This window comes from Anomaloglossus baeobatrachus, chromosome 2, assembly GCF_048569485.1.
Source record: "Anomaloglossus baeobatrachus isolate aAnoBae1 chromosome 2, aAnoBae1.hap1, whole genome shotgun sequence".
NCBI lineage: Eukaryota > Metazoa > Chordata > Amphibia > Anura > Aromobatidae > Anomaloglossus > Anomaloglossus baeobatrachus.
In genome coordinates, this window is record NC_134354.1 from 9,404,752 (window position 1) to 9,421,384 (window position 16,633).

At 52.8% G+C, this 16,633-nt stretch overlaps 1 protein-coding gene across 9 annotated transcripts in view; it reads left to right on the forward strand.

Annotated features, from left to right (window-relative positions):
- The window catches only part of STXBP5L (syntaxin binding protein 5L), a 419,668-nt gene that overhangs the window by 275,662 nt on the left and 127,373 nt on the right, over positions 1–16,633 (forward strand). For all 9 annotated transcript variants that reach the window (XM_075334850.1, XM_075334854.1, XM_075334852.1 and 6 more), the window contains one exon: positions 10,207–10,358. In XM_075334850.1, the coding sequence (XP_075190965.1) occupies positions 10,207–10,358 (152 nt within the window). The remainder of the gene's footprint in view (positions 1–10,206; positions 10,359–16,633) is intronic.

Here is a 16,633-nt window from a genome sequence, read left to right on the forward strand (position 1 = left end):
GCAATGCAGGTGACTAGTGTCTCCATACAGGATGTGAGGACTGTGTGCGGAAGAATGGGCCAAAATCCACCTGAGCAATGCAGGCGACTAGTGTCTCCATACAGGATGTGAGGAGTGTGTGCAGAAGAATGGGCCAAAATCCCCCTGAACAATGCAGGCGACTAGTGTCTCCATACAGGATGTGAGGAGTGTGTGCAGAAGAATGGGCCAAAATCCACCTGAGCAATGCAGGCGACTAGTGTCTCCATACAGGATGTGAGGAGTGTGTGCAGAAGAATGGGCCAAAATCCACCTGAGCAATGCAGGCGACTAGTGTCTCCATACAGGATGTGAGGAGTGTGTGCGGACGAATGGGCCAAAATCCACCTGAGCAATGCAGGTGACTAGTGTCTCCATACAGGATGTGAGGAGTGTGTGTGTGGACGAATGGGCCAAAATCCACCTCAGCAATGCAGACGACTATTGTCTCCATACAGGATGTGAGGAGTGTGTGTGGAAGAATGGGCCAAAATCCCCCTGAGCAATGCAGGCGACTAGTGTCTCCATACAGGATTTAAGGAGTGTGTGTGCGGAAGAATGGGCCAAAATCCACGTGAGCAATGCAGGTGACTAGTGTCTCCATAGAGGATGTGAGGAGTGTGTGTGTGGACGAATGGGCCAAAATCCACCTGAGCAATGCAGGCGACTAGTGTCTCCATACAGGATGTGAGGAGTGTATGCAGAAGAATGGGCCAAAATCCCCCTGAGCAATGCAGGCGACTAGTGTCTCCATACAGGATGTGAGGAGTTTGTGCAGAAGAATGGGCCAAAATCCACCTGAGCAATGCAGGCGACTAGTGTCTCCATACAGGATGTGAGGAGTGTGTGCGGACGAATGGGCCAAAATCCACCTGAGCAATGCAGGAGACTAGTGTCTCCATACAGGATGTGAAGAGTGTGCGGAAGAATGGGCCAAAATCCACCTGAGCAATGCAGGCGACTAGTGTCTCCATACAGGATGGGAGGAGTGTGTGTGTGGACGAATAGGCCAAAATACACCTGAGCAATGCAGGTGACTAGTGTCTCCATACAGGATGTGAGGAGTGTGTGCGGAAGAATGGGGCAAAATCCACCTGAGCAATGCAGGCGACTAGTGTCTCCATACAGGATGTGAGGAGTGTGTGTGGAAGAATGGGGCAAAATACACCTGAGCATCGTAGGCGACTAGTGTCTCCATACAGGATGTGAGGAGTGTGTGCGAAAGAATGGACCAAAATCCACCTGAGCAATGCGGGCGACTATTGTCTCCATACAGGATGTGAGGAGTGTGTGCGGAAGAATGGACCAAAATCCACCTGATCAATGCGGGCGACTAGTGTCTCCATACAGGATGTGAGGAGTGTGTGCGGAAGAATGGACCAAAATCCACCTGAGCAATGCAGGTGACTAGTGTCTCCATACAGGATGTGAGGAGTGTGTGCGGAAGAATGGGCCAAAATCCACCTGAGCAATGCAGGTGACTAGTGTCTCCATACAGGATGTGAGGACTGTGTGCGGAAGAATGGGCCAAAATCCACCTGAGCAATGCAGGCGACTAGTGTCTCCATACAGGATATGAGGAGTGTGTGCAGAAGAATGGGCCAAAATCCCCCTGAACAATGCAGGCGACTAGTGTCTCCATACAGGATGTGAGGAGTGTGTGCAGAAGAATGGGCCAAAATCCACCTGAGCAATGCAGGCGACTAGTGTCTCCATACAGGATGTGAGGAGTGTGTGCAGAAGAATGGGCCAAAATCCACCTGAGCAATGCAGGCGACTAGTGTCTCCATACAGGATGTGAGGAGTGTGTGCGGACGAATGGGCCAAAATCCACCTGAGCAATGCAGGTGACTAGTGTCTCCATACAGGATGTGAGGAGTGTGTGCGGAAGAATGGACCAAAATCCACCTGAGCAATGCAGACGACTATTGTCTCCATACAGGATGTGAGGAGTGTGTGTGTGGACGAATAGGCCAAAATCCACCTGAGCAATGCAGGCGACTAGTGTCTCCATACAGGATGTGAGGAGTGTGTGTGTGGACGAATAGGCCAAAATCCACCTGAGCAATGCAGACGACTATTGTCTCCATACAGGATGTGAGGAGTGTGTGTGGAAGAATGGGCCAAAATCCCCCTGATCAATGCAGGCGACTAGTGTCTCCATACAGGATTTAAGGAGTGTGTGTGCGGAAGAATGGGCCAAAATCCACGTGAGCAATGCAGGTGACTAGTGTCTCCATACAGGATGTGAGGAGTGTGTGCAGAAGAATGGGCCAAAATCCACCTGAGCAATGCAGGCGACTAGTGTCTCCATACAGGATGTGAGGAGTGTGTGCAGAAGAATGGGCCAAAATCCACCTTAGCATCGTAGGCGACTAGTGTCTCCATACAGGATGTGAGGAGTGTGTGCGGAAGAATGGACCAAAATCCACCTGAGCAATGCGGGCGACTATTGTCTCCATACAGGATGTGAGGAGTGTGTGCGGAAGAATGGACCAAAATCCACCTGAGCAATGCAGGCGACTAGTGTCTCCATACAGGATGTGAGGAGTGTGTGCAGAAGAATGGGCCAAAATCCACCTGAGCAATGCAGGAGACTAGTGTCTCCATACAGGATGTGAGGAGTGTGTGCGGACGAATGGGCCAAAATCCACCTGAGCAATGCAGGTGACTAGTGTCTCCATACAGGATGTGAGGAGTGTGTGCGGAAGAATGGGCCAAAATCCACCTGAGCAATGCAGGTGACTAGTGTCTCCATACAGGATGTGAGGAGTGTGTGCGGAAGAATGGGCCAAAATCCACCTGAACAATGCAGGCGACTAGTGTCTCCATACAGGATGTGAGGAGTGTGTGCAGATGAATGGGCCAAAATCCCCCTGAGCAATGCAGGCGACTAGTGTCTCCATACAGGATGTGAGGAGTGTGTGCAGAAGAATGGGCCAAAATCCCCCTGAACAATGCAGGCGACTAGTGTCTCCATACAGGATGTGAGGAGTGTGTGCGGAAGAATGGGCCAAAATCCACCTGAGCAATGCAGGCGACTAGTGTCTCCATACAGGATGTGAGGAGTGTGTGCGGAAGAATGGGCCAAAATCCACCTGAGCAATGCAGGTGACTAGTGTCTCCATACAGGATGTGAGGAGTGTGTGCGGACGAATGGGCCAAAATCCACCTGAGCAATGCAGGTGACTAGTGTCTCCATACAGGATGTGAGGAGTGTGTGTGTGGACGAATAGGCCAAAATCCACCTGAGCAATGCAGGCGACTAGTGTCTCCATACAGGATGTGAGGAGTGTGTGTGTGGACGAATAGGCCAAAATCCACCTGAGCAATGCAGATGACTATTGTCTCCATACAGGATGTGAGGAGTGTGTGTGGAAGAATGGGCCAAAATCCCCCTGAGCAATGCAGGCGACTAGTGTCTCCATACAGGATTTAAGGAGTGTGTGTGCGGAAGAATGGGCCAAAATCCACGTGAGCAATGCAGGTGACTAGTGTCTCCATACAGGATGTGAGGAGTGTGTGCAGAAGAATGGGCCAAAATCCACCTGAGAAATGCAGGCGACTAGTGTCTCCATACAGGATGTGAGGAGTGTGTGCAGAAGAATGGGCCAAAATCCACCTGAGCAATGCAGGCGACTAGTGTCTCCATACAGGATGTGAGGAGTGTGTGCGGAAGAATGGGCCAAAATCCACCTGAGCAATGCAGGCGACTAGTGTCTCCATACAGGATGTGAGGAGTGTGTGCAGAAGAATGGGCCAAAATCCACCTTAGCATCGTAGGCGACTAGTGTCTCCATACAGGGTGTGAGGACTGTGTGCGGAAGAATGGGCCAAAATCCACCTGAGCAATGCATGTAACTAGCGTCTCCATACAGGATGTGAGGAGTGTGTGCGGATGAATGGGCCAAAATCCCCCTGAGCAATGCAGGCGACTAGTGTCTCCATACAGGATGTGAGGAGTGTGTGCAGAAGAATGGGCCAAAATCCCCCTGAACAATGCAGGCGACTAGTGTCTCCATACAGGATGTGAGGAGTGTGTGCGGAAGAATGGGCCAAAATCCACCTGAGCAATGCAGGCGACTAGTGTCTCCATACAGGATGTGAGGAGTGTGTGCGGAAGAATGGGCCAAAATCCACCTGAGCAATGCAGGTGACAAGTGTCTCCATACAGGATGTGAGGAGTGTGTGCGGAAGAATGGGCCAAAATCCCCCTGAACAATGCAGATGACTAGTGTCTCCATACAGGATGTGGAGTGTGTGCAGAAGAATGGGCCAAAATCCACCTGAGCAATGCAGGCGACTAGTGTCTCCATACAGGATGTGAGGAGTGTGTGCGGAAGAATGGGCCAAAATCCACCTGAGCAATGCAGGTGACAAGTGTCTCCATACAGGATGTGAGGAGTGTGTGCAGAAGAATGGGCCAAAATCCACCTGAGCAATGCAGGCGACTAGTGTCTCCATACAGGGTGTGAGGAGTGTGTGCGGAAGAATGGTCCAAAATCCACCTGAGCAATGCATGTAACTAGCGTCTCCATACAGGATGTGAGGAGTGTGTGCGGATGAATGGGCCAAAATCCCCCTGAGCAATGCAGGCGACTAGTGTCTCCATACAGGATGTGAGGAGTGTGTGCAGAAGAATGGGCCAAAATCTCCCTGAACAATGCAGGCGACTAGTGTCTCCATACAGGATGTGAGGAGTGTGTGCGGAAGAATGGGCCAAAATCCACCTGAGCAGTGCAGGCGACTAGTGTCTCCATACAGGATGTGAGGAGTGTGTGCGGAAGAATGGGCCAAAATCCACCTGAGCAATGCAGGTGACAAGTGTCTCCATACAGGATGTGAGGAGTGTGTGCGGAAGAATGGGCCAAAATCCACCTGAGCAATGCAGGCGACTAGTGTCTCCATACAGGATGTGAGGAGTGTGTGCGGAAGATTTGGACAAAATCCACCTGAGCAATGCAGGCGACTAGTGTCTCCATACAGGATGTGAGGAGTGTGTGCGGAAGAATGGGCCAAAATCCACCTGAGCAATGCAGGTGACTAGTGTCTCCATACAGGATGTGAGGAGTGTGTGCGGAAGAATGGGCCAAAATCCACCTGAGCAATGCAGGTGACTAGTGTCTCCATACAGGATGTGAGGAGTGTGTGCGGACGAATGGGCCAAAATCCACCTGAGCAATGCAGGTGACTAGTGTCTCCATACAGGATGTGAGGAGTGTGTGTGTGGACGAATAGGCCAAAATCCACCTGAGCAATGCAGGCGACTAGTGTCTCCATACAGGATGTGAGGAGTGTGTGTGTGGACGAATAGGCCAAAATCCACCTGAGCAATGCAGATGACTATTGTCCCCATACAGGATGTGAGGAGTGTGTGTGGAAGAATGGGCCAAAATCCCCCTGAGCAATGCAGGCGACTAGTGTCTCCATACAGGATTTAAGGAGTGTGTGTGCGGAAGAATGGGCCAAAATCCACGTGAGCAATGCAGGTGACTAGTGTCTCCATACAGGATGTGAGGAGTGTGTGCAGAAGAATGGGCCAAAATCCACCTGAGCAATGCAGGCGACTAGTGTCTCCATACAGGATGTGAGGAGTGTGTGCGGAAGAATGGGCCAAAATCCACCTGAGCAATGCAGGCGACTAGTGTCTCCATACAGGATGTGAGGAGTGTGTGCAGAAGAATGGGCCAAAATCCACCTTAGCATCGTAGGCGACTAGTGTCTCCATACAGGGTGTGAGGAGAGTGTGCGGAAGAATGGGCCAAAATCCACCTGAGCAATGCATGTAACTAGCGTCTCCATACAGGATGTGAGGAGTGTGTGCGGATGAATGGGCCAAAATCCCCCTGAGCAATGCAGGCGACTAGTGTCTCCATACAGGATGTGAGGAGTGTGTGCAGAAGAATGGGCCAAAATCCCCCTGAACAATGCAGGCGACTAGTGTCTCCATACAGGATGTGAGGAGTGTGTGCGGAAGAATGGGCCAAAATCCACCTGAGCAATGCAGGCGACTAGTGTCTCCATACAGGATGTGAGGAGTGTGTGCGGAAGAATGGGCCAAAATCCACCTGAGCAATGCAGATGACTAGTGTCTCCATACAGGATGTGGAGTGTGTGCAGAAGAATGGGCCAAAATCCACCTGAGCAATGCAGGTGACAAGTGTCTCCATACAGGATGTGAGGAGTGTGTGCAGAAGAATGGGCCAAAATCCACCTGAGCAATGCAGGTGACTAGTGTCTCCATACAGGATGTGAGGAGTGTGTGCGGAAGAATGGGCCAAAATCCACCTGAGCAATGCAGGTGACTAGTGTCTCCATACAGGATGTGAGGAGTGTGTGCGGAAGAATGGACCAAAATCCACCTGAGCAATGCAGGTGACTAGTGTCTCCATACAAGATGTGAGGAGTGTGTGCAGAAGAATGGGCCAAAATCCACCTGAGCAATGCAGGCGACTAGTGTCTCCATACAGGATGTGAGGAGTGTGTGCGGAAGAATGGACCAAAATCCACCTGAGCAATGCAGGTGACTAGTGTCTCCATACAGGATGTGAGGAGTGTGTGCGGAAGAATGGGCCAAAATCCACCTGAGCAATGCAGGCGACTAGTGTCTCCATACAGGATGTGAGGAGTGTGTGCGGAAGAATGGACCAAAATCCACCTGAGCAATGCAGGTGACTAGTGTCTCCATACAGGATGTGAGGAGTGTGTGCGGAAGAATGGACCAAAATCCACCTGAGCAATGCGGGCAACTAGTGTCTCCATACAGGATGTGAGGAGTGTGTGCGGATGAATGGGCCAAAATCCACCTGAGCAATGCAGGCGACTAGTGTCTCCATACAGGATGTGAGGAGTGTGTGCGGAAGAATGGCCCAAAATCCACCTGAGCAATGCAGGCGACTAGTGTCTCCATACAGTATGTGAGGAGTGTGTGCGGAAGAATGGGCCAAAATCCACCTGAGCAATGCAGGTAACTAGTGTCTCCATACAGGATGTGAGGAGTGTGTGCGGAAGAATGGACCAAAATCCACCTGAGCAATGCAGGCGACTAGTGTCTCCATACAGGATGTGAGGAGTGTGTGCGGAAGAATGGACCAAAATCCACCTGAGCAATGCGGGCGACTAATGTCTCCATACAGGATGTGAGGAGTGTGTGCGGAAGAATGGACCAAAATCCACCTGAGCAATGCAGGCGACTAGTGTCTCCATACAGGATGTGAGGAGTGTGTGCGGAAGAATGGACCAAAATCCACCTGAGCAATGCAGGCGACTAGTGTCTCCATACAGGATGTGAGGAGTGTGTGCGGAAGAATGGACCAAAATCCACCTGAGCAATGCGGGCGACTAATGTCTCCATACAGGAGGCGTCTTGAAGCTTCATCATCAACAAAGGAGAATGTACTAATTATTACAATACACTACCGTTCAAAAGTTTAGGGTCACTTAGATATTTCCTTATTTTTGAAAGAAAAACACATTTTTTTTCAATGAAACTAACATTAACTTACACAGAAATCCCCTCTATACATTGTTATGTGGTAAATGACTATTGTCGCTGGTTTTTAATGCATCATCTACATAGGTGTATAGAGGCCCATTTCCAACAACCATCATTCCAGTGTCTAATGGATCATTGTGTTTGCGAACTGTTAGAAGGCTAATGGATGTTTAGAAAACCCTTGTGCAAGTATGTTAGCACAGCTGAAAACAGTTTTGCTGATTAGAGAAGCTATAAAACTGACCTTCCTTTCAGCTAGTTGAGAATCTGGAGCTTTACATTTGTTGATTCCATTAAACTCTCAAAATGGACAGAAAAAGAGAACTTTCATGTGAAACTCGACAGTCTATTCTTGTTCTTAGAAATGAAGGATATTCCATGCGAGAAATTGCCAAGAAACTGAAGATTTCCTACAACGGTGTGTACTACTCCCTTCAGAGGAGAGCACAAACAGGCTGTAACCAGAGTAGAGAGAAGTGGAGGCCGCGCTGCACAACTGAGCAACAAGACCAGTACATTACAGTCTCTAGTGTGAGAAATCCACGCCTCACAGGTCCTCAACTGGCAGCTTCATTACATAGTACCCACAAAACGCCAGTGTCACCGTCTACAGTGAAGAGGCGACTCCGGGATGCCGGCCTTCAGAGCAGAGGGGCAAAGAAAAAGCCATATCTGAGACTGGCTACTAAAAGAAAAAGATTAATATGGGCAAAAGGACACAGACACTGGACAGAGGAAGATTGGAAAAAAGTGTTATGGACAGACGAATCCAAGATTGAGGTGTTTGGATCCCACAGAAGAACATTTGTGAGACACAGAACAACTGAAAAGATGCTGGAAGACTGCCTGACGCCTTCTGTCAAGCATGGTGGAGGTCATGTGATGGTCTGGGTTTGCTTTGGTGCTGTAAAGGTTAAGCAAATTAACAGCTAGAATGCAAAACTCTGCAATGCTGGAATTGCTGCAAAGGAAACTTCATTTGACAAAAGTAAAGTGTGAAGAGAAAATTATTATTTCGAGTAACGATCCTTATTTCTGACCTCGTCACTGTCTGCACGAGATTCTCTATTCATTATGCAGCTCATTTGTAACTAAAAGTAGGATTCTTCATGGAAAAGATAAAATTGTCTGGTGACCGCAAACCTTTTAACGGGAGTGTATTTCCTTGTGTCATTTCTCATTATTACACATAGCCTACATATATATTTACATAGATGATTGTTGACGCGTTCATTACTTATCTCAGATATTCGGGGGGGTCAAAAGGAGGGTGCAAAATGATAACCTCATACCCATTACACACGTGTATGAGCATGAAAAGTCTCGCTATCACGTCTATCCTCGCTGACCTCTCTGTGCGGTAATATTAAGGAGCGGCCACCCAGCCACGGGATGGTGAGGAGCTGACACGTGGCCTCCATATCTGAGGATGTGCCGCAGCCTCGGCCGTGTCACCCGCGGGTGTGGAGGGAAATCAGCAGGGTCTATAATGTGAATACATTAGTGTTACATTCTTCTCTGAATCTGCTCATACACATAGACGCTGCCGCACCGATCCCATCCACAGATCGCTCCTCACAGATCCCGGGTGATCACCTGTGGCTGTTGTGGTGTAGATCATGCTGTGCTGATGCTGCACAGATCCCGGGTGATCACCTCTGGCTGTTGTGATTAAACAAAAAAGCTTACGGCACATTGCTTAACAAAATAGGGTCAACAACAGTACAATGAAAGGTGCTGAACCCATACCAATAGGCATGAAAACAAGGAGGACAAGGAGTTTTAAAGGTACAAAGTTAAAAGGTGATTTTTTATTAGAACAAATATATTAAAAGAATTTTTTTGCATTTTTCCATAAGACACAGTTATAATACCATATTGACAATAAATACGATTGGTACAAAAGAATGGTACAGTGGATATACAGGTGAGAGTGAACCTAATGAACGCCCTAAAACAGATGACCTAAAGAGTGAAAGCCGAAACAACGGCTAAAAATAAAGGTCAAAGAAGTAACAACCTGGGCGCCTGGTCCACAAACACCTGCAGATGGTGAGCGATGAAAAAGCAGGCAATGATGACCGGATGTAAGTCCAAAGAGCAGGGGCTGATCGCTGAATGTACAGCTGGCAAAAAGTCAGCGTTATTGCCTAGGACGCCGGTACAAAGTACAAAATGACCGGATGTACGTCCAAATGCTTAAGCCTAAAAAAATTGCCAAATAAGCAGCTAACAGAAAAAGCAGCAATGATACCTAGGACGCCAGTGCACAATGCCAACCGGATGTACGCCCAAAGCCTATGCTTGTGCTGATCGCCCAGTGTCAGTTAGCAAACAATCAGCAGTGATACCTGGGACGCCGGTAACCAGAGCCTGCAGGAAGGAGTGCTCCACGTGGAGGACCCGACGTACGTTTCGCAATGGATTATGGTCGCTTATTCATGGTGTAGATCATGCTGTGCTGATGCTGCACAGATCCCGGGTGATCACCTGTGGCTGTTGTGGTGTAGATCATGCTGTGCTGATGCTGCACAGATCCCGGGTGATCACCTGTGGCTGTTCTGGTGTAGATCATGCTGTGCTGATGCTGCACAGATCCCGGGTGATCACCTGTGGCTGTTCTGGTGTAGTTCATGCGGTGCTGATGCTGCACAGATCCCGGTTGATCACCTGTATCCTCCGCACTGTTTCAGAGTTGCCTTCGGGAACTGTAATGGCCTGGCTGTGGTGGATTACATTCAGAAGAGCATCCTGCTCAGCATGGGGACCGTGCATCTCTATGGAGCCAGCGACCCCTACCAGAGGCAGCCGCGCTCGCCCCGCAAGAGTAAGCAGTTCCCCGCAGGTAAGGGACGCAGCGGCTGTGCACGATCCTGCATGACGTACTACAAGTGCATGAGAACCGAGTCCACCCCTCCGCACCAACACTCACCCTTGTGCGTCTCATCCCTCGTCTTCTCCAAATGTCCCATACTATTCTGTCTCCTGAATATCCGGCCTGTGTGTGCTGCACCCCATGTGCACAGCGTGTGTGCTGCACCCCATGTGCACAGCGTGTGTGCTGCACCCCATGTGCACAGCGTGTGTGCTCATCATTATCATAGCACTATTTATTCCATGGCACTATTACATATGAAAAAGGGGCATTCATAGACAACAATCATAAAGAATGTAAGGCACAGACAGGTACAGGAGGAGAGTCGACCCTGACGCGAGGGCTCACCGTGTACAGGAGGAGAGTGGACCCTGCCCGCGAGGGCTCACAGTCTACAGGAGGAGAGAGGACCCTGCCTGCGAGGGCTCACAGTCTACAGGAGAAGAGTGGACCCTGACGCGAGGGCTCACAGTCTACAGGAGGAGAGAGGACCCTGCCCGCGAGGGCTCACAGTCTACAGGAGGAGAGTGGACCCTGCCCACGAAGGCTCACAGTCTATAGGAGGAGAGAGGACCCTGCCCGCGAGGGCTTACAGTCTACAGGAGGAGAGTGGACCCTGACGCGAGGGTTCACAGTCTGCAGGAGGAGAGTGGACCCTGACGCGAGGTTTCACAGTCTACAGGAGGAGAGTGGACCCTGACGCGAGGGCTCACAGTCTACAGGAGGAGAGCGGACTCTGCCCATGAGGGCTCACAGTGTACAGGAGTAGAGAGGGCTCTGCCCGCGAGGGTTCACAGTCTACAGGAGGAGAGAGGACTCTGCCCGTGAGTGCTCACAGTCTACATGGGATGGGTGAGGGTACAGGAGGAGAGAGGACACTGCTCGCGAGGGCTCACAGTCTACATGGGATGGGTGATGGTACAGGAGGAGAGAGGACTCTGCCTGTGAGTGCTCACAGTCTACATGGAAGGGGTAAGGATACAGGGGGAGAGAGGAACCTGCCCGTGAGGATTCACAGTCTACAGGGGATGGATGAGGATACAGAGGGGAGAGGACCCTGCCCGTGAGGATTCACAGTCTACAGGGGATGGGTGAGGGTACAGGAGGAGAGAAGACCCTGCCCACGAGGGCTCAGTCTACAGGGGATGGGTGAGGGTACAGGAGGAGAGAGGACTCTGCTCACGAGGAATCACAGTCTACAGGAGGAGAGAGGACCCTGCCCGTGACAGATCACAGTCTACAAGGAAGGGGTGAGGGCACAGGAGGAGAGAGGACCCTGCCCGCGAGAGATTACAGTCTTTATACAGTTTTTAGGGAAGGGGTGAGGGTACAGGAGGAGAGAGGACTCTGCCCGTGAGTGCTCACAGTCTACACGGGATGGGTGAGAGTACAGAAGGAGAGAGGACACTGCCCGCGAGGGCTCACAGTCTACACGGGATGGGTGAGGGTACAGGAGGAGAGAGGACTCTGCCTGTGAGTGCTCACAGTCTACATGGAAGGGGTAAGGATACAGGGGGAGAGAGGACCCTGCCCGTGAGGATTCACAGTCTACAGGGGATGGATGAGGATACAGAGGGGAGAGGACCCTGCCCGTGAGGATTCACAGTCTACAGGGGATGGGTGAGGGTACAGGAGGAGAGAAGACCCTGTCGACGAGGGCTCAGTCTACAGGGGATGGGTGAGGGTACAGGAGGAGAGAGGACCCTGCCCATGAGGGCTCACAGTCTACAGGGGATGGGTGAGGGTTCAGGAGGAGAGAGGACCCTGCCCACGAGGGCTTACAGTCTACAGGGGATGGGTGAGGGTACAGGAGGAGAGAGGACACTGCCCGCGAGGGCTCATAGACTACAGGGGATTGATGAGGGTACAGGAGGAGAGAGGACCCTGCCCGTGACAGATCACAGTCTACAAGGAAGGGGTGAGTGTACAGGAGAAGAGAGGACCCTGCCCGCGAGGGATCATAATCTTTAGGAAAGGGGTGAGAGTACAGGAGGAGAGAGGACTCTGCCCACGAGAGATCACAGTCTACAGGAAAGGGGTGAGGGTACAGGAGGAGAGAGGACCCAGCCCACGAGGCATCACAGTCTACAGGAGGAGAGAGGACCCTGCCCTCGAGGGCTCACAGTCTACAGGAGGAGAGTGAACCCTGACGCGAGGGCTCACAGTCTACAGGGGATGGGTGAGGGTACAGGAGGAGGGAGGACCCTGCCCGCGAGGGATCACAGTCTTTAGGGAAGGGGTGAGAGTACAGGAGGAGAGAGGACTCTGCTCACGAGGAATCAAAGTCTATAGGAGGAGAGAGGACCCTGCCCGTGACAGATCACAGTCTACAAGGAAGGGGTGAGGGCACAGGAGGAGAGAGGACCCTGCTCGCGAGAGATCACAGTCTTTAGGGAAGGGGTGAGAGTACAGGAGGAGAGAGGACTCTGCCCATGAGGGATCACAGTCTTTAGGGAAGGGGTGAGAGTACAGGAGGAGAGAGGACTCTGCTCACGAGGGTTCACAGTCTACAGGAAAGGGGTGAGGATACAGGAGGAGAGAGGACCCAGCCCGTGAGGGATCACAGTCTGCAGGAGGAGAGAGGACTCTGCCCGTGAGTGCTCACAGTCTACACAGGATGGGTGAGGGTACAGGAGGAGAGAGGACACTGCCCGCGAGGGCTCACAGTCTACAGGAGGAGAGAGGTCTCTGCCCGTGAGTTCTCACAGTCTACAGGGGATGGGTGAGGGTACAGGAGGAGAGAAGACCCTGCCCACGAGGGCTCAGTCTACAGAGGATGGGTGAGGGTACAGGAGGAGGGAGGACTCTGCTCACGAGGAATCACAGTCTACAGGAGGAGAGAGGACCCTGCCCGTGACAGATCACAGTCTACAAAGAAGGGGTGAGGGCACAGGAGGAGAGAGGACCCTGCCCGCAAGAGATTACAGTCTTTAGGGAAGGGGTGAGAGTACAGGAGGAGAGAGGACTCTGCCCACGAGGGATCACAGTCTTTAGGGAAGGGGTGAGAGTAGAGGAGGAGAGAGGACTCTGCTCACGAAGGTTCACAGTCTACAGGAAAGGGGTGAGGGTACAGGAGGAGAGAGGACCCAGCCCGTGAGGGATCACAGTTTGCAGGAGGAGAGAGGACTCTGCCCGTGAGTGCTCACAGTCTACATGGAAGGGGTAAGGATACAGGGGGAGAGAGGACCCAGCCCACGAGGCATCACAGTCTACAGGAGGAGAGAGGACCCTGCCCGCGAGGGCTCACAGTCTACAGGAGGAGAGTGGACCCTGACGCGAGGGCTCACAGTCTACAGGAGGAGAGTGGACCCTGCCCACGAGGGCTCACAGTCTACAGGAGTAGAGAGGACCCTGCCCGTGAGGGCTCACAGTCTACAGGAGGAGAGTGGACCCTGACGCGAGGGTTCACAGTCTGCAGGAGGAAAGTGGACCCTGACGCGAGGTTTCACAGTCTATAGGAGGAGAGTGGACCCTGACGCGAGAGCTCACAGCCTACAGGAGGAGAGCGGACCCTGCCCATGAGGGTTCACAGTCTACAGGAGTAGAGAGGACTCTGCCCGCGAGAGCTCACAGTCTACAGGAGGAGAGTGGACCCTGCCCACGAGGGCTCACAGTCTACAGGAGTAGAGAGGACCCTGCCCGCGAAGGCTCACAGTCTACAGGAGGAGAGTGGACCCTGCCCACGAGGGCTCACAGTCTACAGGAGGAGAGAGGACCCTGCCCGCGAGGGCTCACAGTCTACAGGAGTTGAGTGGACCCTGACGCGAGGGTTCACAGTCTGCAGGAGGAGAGTGGACCCTGACGCGAGGTTTCACAGTCTATAGATGGAGAGTGGACCCTGACGCGAGGGCTCACAGTCTACAGGAGGAGAGCGGACCCTGCCCATGAGGGTTCACAGTCTACAGGAGTAGAGAGGACTCTGCCCGCGAGGGCTCACAGTCTACAGGGGATGGGTGAGGGTACAGGAGTAGAGAGGACCCTTCCCGCGAGGGATCACAGTCTTTAGGGAAGGCGTGAGAGTACAGGAGGAGAGAGGACTCTGCTCACGAGGAATCACAGTCTACAGGAGGAGAGAGGACCCTGCCCGTGACAGATCACAGTCTACAAGGAAGGGGTGAGGGCACAGGAGGAGAGAGGACCCTGCCTGCGAGAGATCACAGTCTTTAGGGAAGGGGTGAGAGTACAGGAGGAGAGAGGACTCTGCCCACGAGGGATCACAGTCTTTAGGGAAGGGGTGAGAGTACAGGAGGAGAGAGGACTCTGCTCACGAGGGTTCACAGTCTACAGGAAAGGGGTGGGGGTACAAGAGGAGAGAGGACCCAGCCCGTGAGGGATCATAGTTTGCAGGAGGAGAGAGGACTCTGCCCGTGAGTGCTCACAGTCTACACGGGATGGGTGAGGGTACAGGAGGAGACAGGACACTGCCCGCGAGGGCTCACAGTCTACACGGGATGGGTGAGGGTACAGGAGGAGAGAGGACTCTGCCTGTGAGTGCTCACAGTCTACATGGAAGGGGTAAGGATACAGGGGGAGAGAGGACCCTGCCCGTGAGGATTCACAGTCTACAGGGGATGGATGAGGATACAGAGGGGAAAGGACCCTGCCCGTGAGCATTCACAGTCTACAGGGGATGGATGGGGGTACAGGAGGAGAGAGGACACTGCCCGCAAGGGCTCACAGTCTACAGGGGATGGGTGAGAATACAGGAGGAGAGAGGACCCTGCCCACGAGGGCTCACAGTCTACAGGGGATGGGTGAGGGTACAGGAGGAGAGAGGACACTGCCCACAAGGGCTCACAGACTACAGGGGATGGATGAGGGTAGAGGAGGAGAGAGGACCCTGCCCGTGACAGATCAGTCTACAAGGAAGGGGTGAAGGTACAGGAGAAGAGAGGACCCTGCCCGCGAGGGATCACAGTCTTTAGGGAAGGGGTGAGAGTACAGGAGGAGAGAGGACTCTGCCCACGAGGGATCACTGTCTACAGGAAAGGGGTGAGGGTACAGGAGGAGAGAGGACACTGCCCGCGAGGGCTCACAGTCTACAGTAGGAGAGAGGACTCTGCCCGTGAGTTCTCACAGTCTACAGGGGATGGGTGAGGGTACAGGAGGAGAGAAGACCCTGCCCACGAGGGCTTAGTGTACAGGGGATGGGTGAGGGTACAGGAGGAGAGAGGACTCTGCTCACGAGGAATCACAGTCTACAGGAGGAGAGAGGACCCTGCCCATGAGAGATCACAGTCTACAAGGAAGGGGTGAGGGCACAGGAGGAGAGAGGACCCTGCCCGCGAGAGATTACAGTCTTTAGGGAAGGGGTGAGAGTACAGGAGGAGAGAGGACTCTGCCCACGAGGGATCACAGTCTTTAGGGAAGGGGTGAGAGTACAGGAGGAGAGAGGACCCAGCCCGTGAGGGATCACAGTTTGCAGGAGGAGAGAGGACTCTGCCCGTGAGTGCTCACAGTCTAAACGGGATGGCTGAGAGTACAGGAGGAGAGAGGACACTGCCCGCGAGGGCTCACAGTCTACACGGGATGGGTGAGGGTACAGGAGGAGAGAGGACTCTGCCTGTGAGTGCTCACAGTCTACATGGAAGGGGTAAGGATACAGAGGGGAAAGGACCCTGCCCGTGAGGATTCACAGTCTACAGGGGATGGATGAGGGTACAGGAGGAGAGAGGACACTGCCCGCAAGGGCTCACAGTCTACAGGGGATGGGTGAGAATATAGGAGGAGAGAGGACCCTGCCCACGAGGGCTCACAGTCTACAGGGGATGGGTGAGGGTACAGGAGGAGAGAGGACACTGCCCACAAGGGCTCACAGACTACAGGGGATGGATGAGGGTACAGGAGGAGAGAGGACCCTGCCCGTGACAGATCACAGTCTACAAGGAAGGGGTGAGGGTACAGGAGAAGAGAGGACCCTGCCCGCGAGGGATCACAGTCTTTAGGGAAGGGGTGAGAGTACAGGAAGAGAGAGGACTCTGCCCACGAGAGATCACAGTCTACAGGAAAGGGGTGAGGGTACAGGAGGAGAGAGGACACTGCCCGCGAGGGCTCACAGTCTACAGGAGGAGAGAGGTCTCTGCCCGTGAGTTCTCACAGTCTACAGGGGATGGGTGAGGGTACAGGAGGAGAGAAGACCCTGCCCATGAGGGCTCAGTCTACAGTGGATGGGTGAGGGTACAGGAGGAGAGAGGACTCTGCTCACGAGGAATCACAGTCTACAGGAGGAGAGAGGACCCTGCCCG